At 45.7% G+C, this 12,178-nt stretch overlaps 1 protein-coding gene across 1 annotated transcript; it reads right to left on the reverse strand.

Moving 5' to 3' along the window:
• Positions 1 to 753: 753 nt before the first annotated feature.
• On the reverse strand, positions 754 to 11,187 carry LOC132261830 (transcription factor Atoh8). Its single transcript, XM_059760830.1, has 2 exons — positions 10,833 to 11,187; positions 754 to 2,511 (listed from the first exon to the last, which is right to left on the reverse strand). The coding sequence occupies exons 1-2, from the start codon at positions 10,906 to 10,908 to the stop codon at positions 1,643 to 1,645; spliced, it is 945 nt and encodes a 314-aa protein (XP_059616813.1). The 5' UTR covers positions 10,909 to 11,187; the 3' UTR covers positions 754 to 1,642.
• Between the last annotated feature and the right edge of the window lie 991 nt (positions 11,188 to 12,178).

Below are 12,178 nucleotides of genomic sequence, written 5' to 3' on the forward strand. Positions count from 1 at the left end.
GGCGGAGAGAGCTGAAATCTAATCAATAATTGCGAGATAATGGACTGACAAAGTACAGGTGTACGTTTTGCGGAGTGACTCGGCAATGGTTGCGCTTAATGAATTTGTAGATTATCATGGAACCTTGCACCGCTTGCACAGCATCTTTCGCACCCAAGTCACAAGAAGGCATCTGAGATCAAGGAGAAAGCACGGAGCTGATAAAGCGCTGTATACTCTTGCAATTCTCGAGATCATGAGGCCAATATTAAAATGGATTTTGAACACTTCTCCTCGAAAAAAAAAGTCAGCGAACACACCCCGAAGCTCAAAACTCACCTTTACCAGCTTCAATTATCATCAATTTGCTTGGATTTCTCGTCATCGCGTCGATCTGGATGTCGCAGCCCGCGTTCCTCTCCCGAGATCTTCTCATAAACGCGCAACACTCAATTTCAATCTCTCTCCATCCGATGATATAAAAAAGTGTGTGAATAATTCCCGATGCCGAGACTGCCGCGAGCCGCAAATTGACAAATCAAACAATTATCACTGCGAGATGATCATAATTTAATACACCATCCTTCCCTCTTGCATGTGATCCTCGGCCAGGCCAAAATTCACTCTCTTGGGTCTTTATTTAATTTTCACCATGAATCACGACTCAATCTGCTGAGGAATCATAATTAAAAATTAACACCTCGCCTGGATTGTGGATGACGAAGTCGCTGAGAGGGCGATGATAAATAAAAGACAAGCGGTTTAACTCTTCAGTAAGATTTTTCCATCATTTATTTTTAGGCAAATTTTATCACAAAAATGTTGGCGATCATATCTCTTTCATCGTCATAAATTACTTATCGCGCAATCTACAAACTCTACTTCTTCACAATCTCCATCCACAAGAATATTAATTAATTGTTTTTATACAGTAAGACTTCTTAATATTCAACGGATACACCATAAAAATCTATGCGACTGAATTAAAAGAATCTATTTACACGATTTTACTCTGTACATGACATCTTTCCACACACTTTCCTCACATCAAGCATAACTTTCAGCTGAGTAACATTTTGCAACATTCTCAAATATAATTATCTCATACCAAAAGAAAAGAAGAAATAAAAACCAAACATCAAAGTAATGGAGGGACAATGCGAAGGTTATAAAATAATTCACAAAATAATATAATAGATCAACAGAATAAAAATGGCACGATGTTGTGATAAAATGACCAAATGACAAAAAACTTAGAAATTAATTTGTACTTGGACTATTAATACATTTTTTCGAAAAGAGCACAGACTCCTCAAGTCAGGCGTTTCCATCAGTTTTTGCGAAATATTTCGTGATCCAACCTGTGAAATGACATCTTAATACTTTAAATTGGAAATTATTTTACTGAGTAGCGAAATTTGTGAGAAAATGGAAACGTGACTATCATTCATCATAGTCTGTCTTTCTCTCTCTCTATCTCTGTGGACATTCAGTGGTTTTCTGTCTCCACCTCAGCTCCCAAGATTAATTAAAAACAGTGACGTGTAACTGAATCCGAGCCTTGCAATTAATTGTATTGTCAAGAAGTTTTTCAGAATATTGAGTTAACTTTACTCCAAAGTGAGCACCGATTATTGTCACAAGTTGTTACTTCATCGGATCCTTACTCGTCCTTCTTCTTCCTCAGCTTCCCCTCTGTCTGGATGGTCTTCGTGACGAGATCCACGCACTCGTCAATGGACGGCGCCGAAGCGTCCTGGCTGTAGTCCATTCCCGCCACCCGGCTCAGGGTCAGGATGTAGGAGCAGGCTATCCTGAGCACGGACAGCTTGGACAGCTTCTGCGTGTGGGAGTAGGAGGGAATGGCACGTCTGAGTGTGTCGAAAGCGGCCGAGATCGTGTGCACGCGCGTCCTTTCGCGTGCGTTTGCCTCGATTCGCCTCTCGCGCGTCATATTCTTGTAATTCCTCTGCTGCGCCTGCGACGGCCGACTTCCACCGGGTCGCACTGGAAAATCGCCAGATCCCTGATCTTCAACCTCTTCTTCTTTGATCCTCTGAGCCGGAATTGGTGTGACGACTGTCTCTGGCTTCTTCTTTGCCACCAGGGCGAGAGGTTCCACCTGATCGTCATCACTCTGCGGCAGTCTGTGCAGAGTGGTCACGGCGGGATGTCTTCGGAAGATTTCAGCTGGATCCACAGGACACGGAGGCAGTCCATTTGCCGCCACCGAGGCCCATGGCCGGAAGGGATTCTTTGACTCTGTTTTCACCTCCGCCGTCTTCATCTTCTCCTCATAGCGGATCCTCTTCTTGATCGGACCCAACTCTGACTCTGCCACACAGCGCAGAGGCTCAGAGCTCTTTCTTTTGTTCTTGGGCAGGCAAATAGGAGTGACTTTAACTTCTACTGAGTCTTCGGACGCATCAGTTGGGCTCTGCGGCGCCTGAGCATGATCAGTTTCGTCCTCAATTTCAGAACTACCTGAGCAAAAGCCCGCGTCGCGGTCCATTAGTGATGACATTGAGGCACCTGGAATTGAAGCGAAAAGGGATTCATTAGCACTTGCCCAGAAGACTTATAATTACTCTTACAGATAAGTCGCTGAACATGTGTGACTTTGGATTATTCCATCGCTCTAAAATGAGGAAATCACGCTAATTACCGACGTCGTTACTGCAATTCATTGAGGCAAAAGAGCATTTGAGGCCTGAAGTACGCATAGATACGATTTCAGAAACATCTTCGAATAGAAGTTCATTGCAAATGGGTTAAGAAATTGAGTCTAGAATCGCCAATCCATCGCGAGGGCATGACAACGGGGGAGTCGTTCGACAGTGCGCTCTTGACGTGCTAATTAACTCTACTAATTGACGATGCGAGGGCCAAATCTTGGCAATGTCGCAGCCAAGTGCTCTCTACCTTGCACCTGTCCCAGTGATTCCCGACATCTCAATTTATTTTCGTGTGGCGCATTTGAAGCGCACACAATTTAGGTGTGAAGAAGCTTGCGGCCGCGTGCGCTACGGCAAATTAGCACTTGTGAATGTGTGATTGAGCGCCATTGAGCATTGGCGATATGCTCGTCATCGCACAATTGTGGCGACGACCGTCGCCCATATGTCACAAGGCGCAGCATTTCTCCCGCCGACAGCCACGATGGAATCACTGGCGAGACGCTCGCCACAATCTGGCGCCATTCGCAGCATATTTTCGCTGCACTTTGCATCTTGCACTCACACACGAACGCGAGCTCACCGCAGAGCTGGGTCGATAATGAAACTCTAGCCGCAATGATATGTCGATTGAGAGGCGCACACGTTGGATCGCATTAACCTCAAGGATGAAATCTTCATTAGCCAGTTGGATGCTGAGGCGGCTGCACATGCTTTCACGTGCGCCGTCGAGTGAGTTCCGCAATTTTTCTCCCTGCAATCTTGGTACATGAGAACCCGCGCGGTGAGTCCAAACAGTGTTCTGATGAATGGCCACGCCTCCGCTTTTCTGGCCACTTTATCACGAGCATGTCGATAATGTGCCGATTTTGGGCTCTCTCGCCACAGGAGCGCCTTATCAGGAGAGACCCGAATAGCCTCTTATCGCTCTCCACTGGCGAATTTCACACGAATTTCAGTCCCTCAGCTGGTGAGATATTAAGGTCAGGTGTGCCGAATCGAGCCAAATCTCAGCCCACTCGCACTTCTGCACACCCTGCAATTCACGAAGGAATTCCTCTCTGGCACTTGGCGAGAGACCATCTGTGACGGAGCATAACGAAATCATAACCCGAATGTGATTGACTTCACTTTCGAACGCTGAAATCGTCGCTCCTTTCTTATTTTATCGTCTCTCTTCGATAATCATTCTTGTCGGTGGCTCCCATGCACCTCGATTTATTTAATTAGCGTTTTGGGTGAATTCATAATAAAGATATTTCTCTGTCCTCCACTTCACATTCCAACCGATAATGCCCCGGTGATAGAGACAAAACTTTTTGGCGCCTCTATTTGTCTCGAATTTATGTAAATTTTACGATTTTTTTCTCTCCTCTTGGGCGGTTTTTTCGGCCCGAAAAATGTTTTAATCACATGACGCGCGCAGCATTGCAACATCTCACCAATGGAATTTTTTTACGAGACGATTTATTCATGAGAAAAAATTGCACACGATCCGCGGGTGAAATTGCGCGAAAGATGTCTGGCAGAAGAAAGAAAATTAACACCCAAAAATCATACTCTTCTGCAAAATGCAGCGAATGAATTCAGGACAAGATTGACGATCGCAAGAGAAATCTCTTTGACTCTTGCTGCACGCGTTTGTGGGCGCATTTCCAAAGGGGGAGATAATATGCATTCAATCACAATCTAATCTAGGTATTTCTGTCTTAAGAAGTTTAAGCTCTTCAAATATTAGATTTTGAGGGTTTTTAACCGCCAGAATCCTAACAGACACCTAACACTTCCGCAAAAGCTGTACGCCACTTCCGATCGCAATATCTGCTCCTTGCGCACTTCAAATGTGTGTGTGTGCATCAAATTTTTTGGGAAAAAAGCATTTGATTCTCATTTGTGAATTTCCTGAAATTTCCAGAACCCGCGCACTGGCCAAAAAACGGGTTTCCTGTTCGCACTCACTCGCGAAGGGTGAGGTAAGAAAACTGCCCGCGGAGGCATTGAGGCTTTTTTACGACTTGTTGGGCCGTTTTTTTCTCTCGCTCGGCCTCTCACTCTCTGGACCAGATGAGGCTCTGAGTGCATTGCATCGGACGGGATACTAAAGAGATCTCTGTCTGTGCTGGGGCCGAGAAAAAAACGAGCGAGAGAAAGAAATAAATGGCGTGGCGCTGAAAAAGCAGTGCTTCCAGCATGGAGAAAGATCTGCCATGGAGTGAATCCTCTGCAGATCAAAGGGTTATCGCCGAATTGCTTGGTCAGTCCATTCTGGGTGTAACACTCCCAAGAATTCAATGGGGCACACGAGGCCCGGGAGAGATCCAGCCGAGAGATTGGTATCTCCAATCGCGATTATTGCGTTTGCCTTTTGTGAAGGCAACAACCAAAGTTGAATCATCTCTCCTCTCCATCTTCCCCATCTTCTTCCATGGGAGAGAAGCTGTGGATCTATCGCAATTTACAAGACACTCAGTCCGCCCACTTTCCTTCCTTCGCCGCCTCAGCCATCTGGACAGTCTCGGGGAGAGGAAATTGATCGAGTGAAGGCTCTTGTCAAATGCAAATGTTTACTCCATCGCCACAGCATCTGAACTCCTATTAATTATGTGGCATGAGTCGCTCGGGCACCTGAGGTGGCCACTTGCTCATTGAATTCATCCGATTCACCTCCGCCACTAAATCACCCAACTCATTATACCGCGAGACAGCCACAAGAGGCTTTTCGCTAAGTGGCCGTCGCAGTCTTTTTTCCGCCCATAAGCATTTTCTCGCGCCGCGCGGCCTTAAAAATCACACACAAGTTGACATTCTCGTTGAGCCTCATGGCAGGGAATCTTCGCCGTCACAGTGTGAACCATCCAATCCAATTGCCACCAGTTCCAACTGCCTCCGCCGACCTGGCGCTTCCCTGATCACCCAATATGGACACCTCCAGTCGCTGGCATAAATCAGCGCGCCCGGCGCAGCTTCTCTTCTCGTTTTGTGTGTCCACTGATAAGGAATCGCCCCTGTTGAACACGGATTTTGACTGAGAAATTCGTCGGAATTTCCATGAAATCCCGCCATTCAACTTGCCACTCGATCATGACTAATGACAATATGGGAATCTAGATCTAGACAGGTCACAATGGAGGTTGAATCGCGAACGTAAATCTCCCTGATTTATTCCACAAACGCGGATGCCGAAACTTATGGATATTCATTGAAATTTTTTCGCTAATGGTCGCGGGGACAAGGCGGGAAATTTATTAAGTTTCGGGCGGAAAGGATGATGCTCTCAATCTCAGAGGCGCTCCCTCGATTCTTGCTCTTGATTCTAGCGGTGGTTTTAACATAATTTTATGGAAAAATAGTTTAAATCGCCAATCTAATGACTAATTGGTCTTTATCAGTTCTATTTTTTTCCTTAAATTGTGCTAAAATGGGAAATTTCGCGCATGTCGTATCGGTAAGTTCAGTAACTTACCGAGATTATTCAAATGGTTTGACCGGAAAACGGATCTTCTTTGTGGCAATCTCCAAGACAGCTCGGAAAACACACAGTCAAAATAAAAATCTGCACAAATATCATAACTACTCGAGATGATTAGGGGAGTGAGGCGACTGACTTTCGCCATATGCTTAGAGAGGAGCTCCACTCGTAGAATCTCCCAACCATCTGTTTATTTATTCGCGCTCCGCACAAGATGCCACTAAAACTTCCAGATGGTTTGCCAATTGGCGCCGACAATTGCAATTCATCCGAAATGACTCTTCGCACATTTAATTTTTCGGCTCAATCGCCTTCGTGAGTATTTCAATTTCCCATGCCACAGAGACTCTCCTCGCCAAATGGCACTTTGACCTTCTTTCACCGCAACGCCATCGCCTCTCACTCGCAGAGTTGAGAAGACACTTTCATGGTGGACATGAGCGGGTGTGAATTTCTGCAGCGTCTGCGTCTGCCCTGGCAGACGAATAATGAAAAGACAAATTGTCGCATTTATCCAGGCAGGAGTGTGTGGCGATGGTTTAAAAAGAGCCCATTAATTCCTTTCTGGGCAATTTCTGTTGTCGTCACCGCCTGCCAGACACACAAATTCCCCAACACCAATTTTTGCCCATACACCATCGCGACGATACATGCTCGTGGATGCTGATTAAACAAGTTTATCCGCGCGCGCAATTAATCACAGAGCCGATAATTAGCATATTTTCATGAATGGCGCGAGAAAAAAGAGTCGCGTCACCCATGTCACCAATTAATTACCAACAGTCTGTGCACCATCGCGACATTCTATTTGAATGTTGCCCACAAGTGGTGATTTCGGATGAAATATCGATGGATTGTGAGGCTGTGTCCGTGTCCCACAATGCCTAATTGCCTAATTAGCTGGAAATGTGCGTCCCAGCCCCGCCAGACACAGTCTCGCGGCAACTTGCCTCATTTCTTTTCTGCAACACCGCGCCTGATTAGAAGATTTCGCGCGCTTTTCATTCACCTCCGTCAGCCACATTGCACACAAGTGGCGAACATTACTCTTCGCACCACGAAACATTCTCGAAATGATTTACTTCACGGCGAAACTGCACATTTGCAGCTCTATGGAAATGTCTTTCAAAATGCAATCCAGCACATCCAGTTGACCTATGATCATTCCAATGATGACTAAAAACACCCCTTTGAGCGCATATTTATCACGCTGCGCTTTTTTGCAACAAGTACACCACTTCTTGGAATACCTCAGCGTCTCCGCGTATTAAATTATAAAGCAGTTTTCCGAGTCAAGAGCTCAATTAGCTTCTGCCGAGGGAATTCAATGAAGGCCTCTTTAAGTCTGTGTGGCGCGCAAAAAAGCCTCTTTCTCTAAGTGCCCATTTGTTCACCCACAAATGGTAGAAATTATTCAGCAGGTGGCAGAATGTGGAAAAAGGCATGTTGAATTTCCTTGGAATATTGGCGAAAAAAAACAGAGTCTCAATGCCCGGGAATTCTCGGCGGAGGTGGTTTTGTTGCCACTTCCTCCACACAATCACGGCCTCTTTCATCGAATTGCTATTCCGTCTGCATACCGAAATTTATATTTTATTGGCGCCACATGCAAATGAGACACTCATCTATTATGGATATGTATTCAATTTTTGTGGCTGTTGGTCTTTTTTGTTCGTCTCTCCCGCGCAAAGTGACACCGCGCGCGAAAACACCACTGCACACTCCATTATCTCATGTTATCATATCTGAAGCCCATCCTTCGGGCCTCAGATGCTACAGCACAGCTCGCCCAAATGTTTGGCTTTTCACACACGGCCAACAGATTAGGTTTCATGCGCGCGCTTTTCAGCATCATTTTCACAGCCGGAGCGAGAGACGAAAATTCCTTGGTATTTATGCTGGCGCCATGTGGCTCACCAGTGCGGGAGGATGGGCTCTTGGGGATGCTCCTCACCGTGCTGTCGGGTGTCCTTTCGCCGACGAAATGACTAACATTTTCCGTCGCCACTTTTATGGCTTTCACACTGAGTCAACGCTGCGCGTCTTTGCGTCCCAAATACGATAGTCTCTGGCTTTGGCACATTTTTCGCTTTTGGCGACGCTGAGCACCAAAAATGGACAAAGCGAATTGTGATCTCGAGGAAAAGCGAATAATGGGCATTGACAGATGAGCCATTTCACAGTCATCATCCGCTATTTAAGTGTATTTCGGGCATTCTGGGTGTGTAGCGAAATTTTTGAAACTGTTTATTTGTTTATCAATATCTCTATCGACAGATAAATCGAAAACTATCAATAGTCGATTAATCTTTAGGGTCATTCATTCTTGCTCAATTTCAGAAATATTAGTTCAACAGCATAGCTTAAATAGGTGATTTTACCTAGTCAACGGCCAGTGCAAAGAAAACACCAAATTTGCCGATACAATTTTAATGTCAACCACCTTGTGGGCGTTTCAGACAAACAACTAAAAATGTATTGCAAAAAATTAACCAATGTTCGAGGGTCAGTTTCGTATATCATTTTCTAGTTGGTAATATAATTGCTTGTTTGACAATCTTAAATAATAATAAAAAGAATTCGTCTGATCTCTCGAAACGCATAAAATATTCATCATTCAACATTTCGGCTTCTTCACAAGTCACTGACTTTTTGCACGACCTCGCATCTCCGAGTCCCCCTCGAGATGCCACATCTGAGCTAATACCCTCAAAGTGTTGGCATCAATTTCTCTGCGGGGGTGGAACACACAATGACCATCTGGAGCTCGAGCCAGTGTGACTCATGCCCAAGAATCCCCCCAAAACATTTGAGCAAGTTGATTATTTATGGTAATTAATGATATTGAAAAGTCTATGAGGGAGACAAAATGAGGAAAATCGCCCAGAGAATCTCCATCATTTTCATGTCTTCTTTACGACTTTGCGCGGGGTCAAATGTGGAAGTTGAGGAAAAATGTTAATTGCCGTCATTGAAGATGAGGAAAATGTCTCCCAGATGCTCTCACACTTTTCCATCTGACACGCTGAGATGTGATGTATTTTTGGAGACGCTCTGACTGAAGTTTTTTTGTCGGTTTTTGGGGCCTCATGCACTTCCATACGAAATGATCTATTTTATGGCACACCAATCACCTCGATTTTATCTTCTTGGCAGACGCAAAGGGGAAGCAGAAAATGCTAACATCCCGACTTCAGTGGAAAATCACCACAAAAATAGAAGGATTTTCAGAGGCATTCATTATATACGATATGAATTTCAGCAAAGGAAACTTCCATGAAAGCAGGCGAGAATTGCCACAAGTGCACAAGAAAGTTTTAGAAATGCACACCTGAGCAATTACTCCCCATTGCAATTATCAAATTATGGTATTATTAAGCAATTTGTCGCTGCCTTTTCTCCCAAGCAGTTGATCTTGTGGTCAGAGTGGCGCTAAGGAAGTTGCTGAGAATTTTGAGGTAAATGAGAATAGAATCTCACCATTTTCCTTGAGATGACTCTTGGCTTGAGGAAGGGAAAATCCCATGGCAAAGAGATGTCCATTCTTTGTGTCACTCAACGCGGAACACGTCTATTTATGCCAAGATAACACTGAAGCGACTCAGTCGCTCAATGCTAGACTGGCAATTCTTGCAAATTATGCGTCACCAGTGAGAACTTCTTACGCATGGTTCGTGAGCAAGAAGAGACCCGAGCACGAGAGTCACAGGTGCAAGAATTCGTGCAAAAATTAATAATTTTATGAGTCACGTCTTCCACATCACGATTCACGCCTTGTCGGAATGACTGAAATATCTTCCACAATTGTTCAGCTCTGCGGGGAAGTGGCCACAGTCGCCGTGAAAGTAAACATTTGTCCCATAGAGTCATCAATTGTGTGCGGAGAAGTTCCCATCAGCGCGTGAACCATAAAATATTGCGCCTCTACTCGGCGATGCTCAATAGATTCTGGCTACGGATGTGTGATGATTTAGAATTTGCTAATTTCATAACGAATCACCTCGTGACGATTTACACAAGAGATTGTCAGAGGAATGAGATTAATATTCACACTTTGGCCCCAGAGCAATAATCGAGAGAGATTTCCCACCTCGCGCGTCTCCTCTTCGCCACAATTCAGGGTTGTGCACTGACATGGAGATTGAGATTCTCTACATGCACTTACGATTGCCGAAAACCTTGAGACACTCTTGTCAAAATATTGCCAGAAACCTGTTTTACGGTCTCATTGCACCTGCAATAAAGACACCTTACCCATAAGGGTTCTCATGGAGGCATGAAAATGACCTTCTGAGAAGAAATTGCTCTTCCTCAATAAAGCTCAACGTGAATTTATTAGCAAAGGACCTGCAATTCTTGACGCTCAAGAGGTAGAAAAGCCACCCAACTCTACGCCATCATCAGCCTGAGAGCACTCTGCCTCCTTTCAGTAAATTTATTCGAATCACTTCACGCAAGAAGATGGATTTATGGGCCCCATCTCTCTGCCTTCTTCCCGCAAGGCTCTCGCGGTCACAGGCGTTTTTTATATTGAGCTCACGCTGTAAAGAATTTCACACGAAAACTCACGTGGGTGCAGGAGTGAAAGATGGGTGAAATGGATCATTGAAATTAATTCATTCCTCGAAGCGATATTAATCTCATCGCGCCTCGACTGAGCGGAATTCCTCTGTCACACAGCATTCTCTAAATCGATCAGGGCGCCTTACCTTTGAGAAAGAGTGCAGAGAGTCCGGCCGTGGCGATCTTGGCGTAGGTTGGATCGACGGTTCTGTCCGTTGCCATCTTCGGGAACTGGATCACGGATCACTTTATCCTTTCTTCAAACACTTCACGTCACTTATCCTTGCTTCACCATCAACAGGATGCCACACTTAGTTCGCGATGCTGATTCACTGTCTGAGAACTCTGTGGGTTTTTAGCTTGAGTTTGGGTGCAAGGGAACAGCTGCGGTCTGGAAATTTGTCACACAAGACACGCGGGTTTTCCCCCAAAGAGCGCCAATCCGTGAGACGTTGCGATGATACAGAAGCAGGAGCTGCTGAGCTACCACTCTCGTCCGTTGCTGAATTGAAACTGAACACACCATGGCACGGAGTTGAGAACCTTTGCCGAAACGCTCCGCTCTCGCACGTCTCCGGCTCTCTCTCGCTCTCTCGGAGAGCCAAGTCGGACGAGAGCAAGCAAGAGAGGCCCGCCGGAGTGTTGGCCGAAGCGAGAAGGCGAGCAATGTGAACAGATGTGAGTGCCTGTGATTAGTTTCTGGTGAATTGGTGAATCATATGGCGTAGAATGAGTGCAGCAGAGAGAGGGAGAGTCGGTACACTTGTTCCGAAAGCGCCTCTCTCGCTCGCGCTCTCACAAGAAGCGTGCATCTGAGCGAGAGGGCACTTCCGGGCGACTCTGGGCACCAGAGCGAAATGTAACATGACACAGCTGGCGCCTGTCGCCGGCCTACGCAGAATAAAAAGTGTTATGTGAGAGAAGTTTATGGTGTTTTTCTCTTCTCCTTCTTCTCCTGGGATGCACGGGATGCTGTGTGTGCACGGTCTCCATCTCAAAACCAGATACATCATCTCTCATTAGTCCATGAGAACACAGGCCATACGTGGGGCCTGGATTCCGGGGGTAGGGCGAGGAAGGCCAGACTTTCCTACACCCATCGCCATTTCCGGACTGTGTGCGACGCGACCCCCTTTGTCCGCCCAACTCGTGGCCACTGAGGAATTGCGGAATGTGTTCAGCCAACACGGCAGAGATGCTGAAGACACCATTGTCGACACTTGTTTGCGATAATTGGCACATTTCATGTGGCTTTCCTCTCCCCCAACATCCAACCAAGGCGGTGACATAGAAAAGTGTCAATCGACCATCACGGATTCCCTTGAGAAAGTCAACCCATTCGAACGTGTCTCTGCACTGCAACATTTTCCGCCAAACACGATTGTGACTCAGTGAATTCACAGTTTTTTCCCAGTCTGAGCTGAAGAAGTCCATCCCTTGGCCTTCGAGGATTTGGGAATTTTTTCAAATTTTGATCCTTATCTTGCAGAAT

The sequence above is a fragment of the Phlebotomus argentipes genome, unplaced genomic scaffold, assembly GCF_947086385.1.
Source record: "Phlebotomus argentipes unplaced genomic scaffold, Phlebotomus argentipes genome assembly contig_15, whole genome shotgun sequence".
NCBI lineage: Eukaryota > Metazoa > Arthropoda > Insecta > Diptera > Psychodidae > Phlebotomus > Phlebotomus argentipes.

Bases quoted from the DNA above. Each gene is read 5' to 3' on its own strand.
- LOC132261830 (XM_059760830.1), bottom strand. From the start codon at position 10,908: ATGGCAACGGACAGAACCGTCGATCCAACCTACGCCAAGATCGCCACG. The intron at 2,512-10,832 runs GTAAGGCGCCCT...CTTCAATTCCAG, and splicing joins CTCTGCACTCTTTCTCAAAG to GTGCCTCAATGTCATCACTA.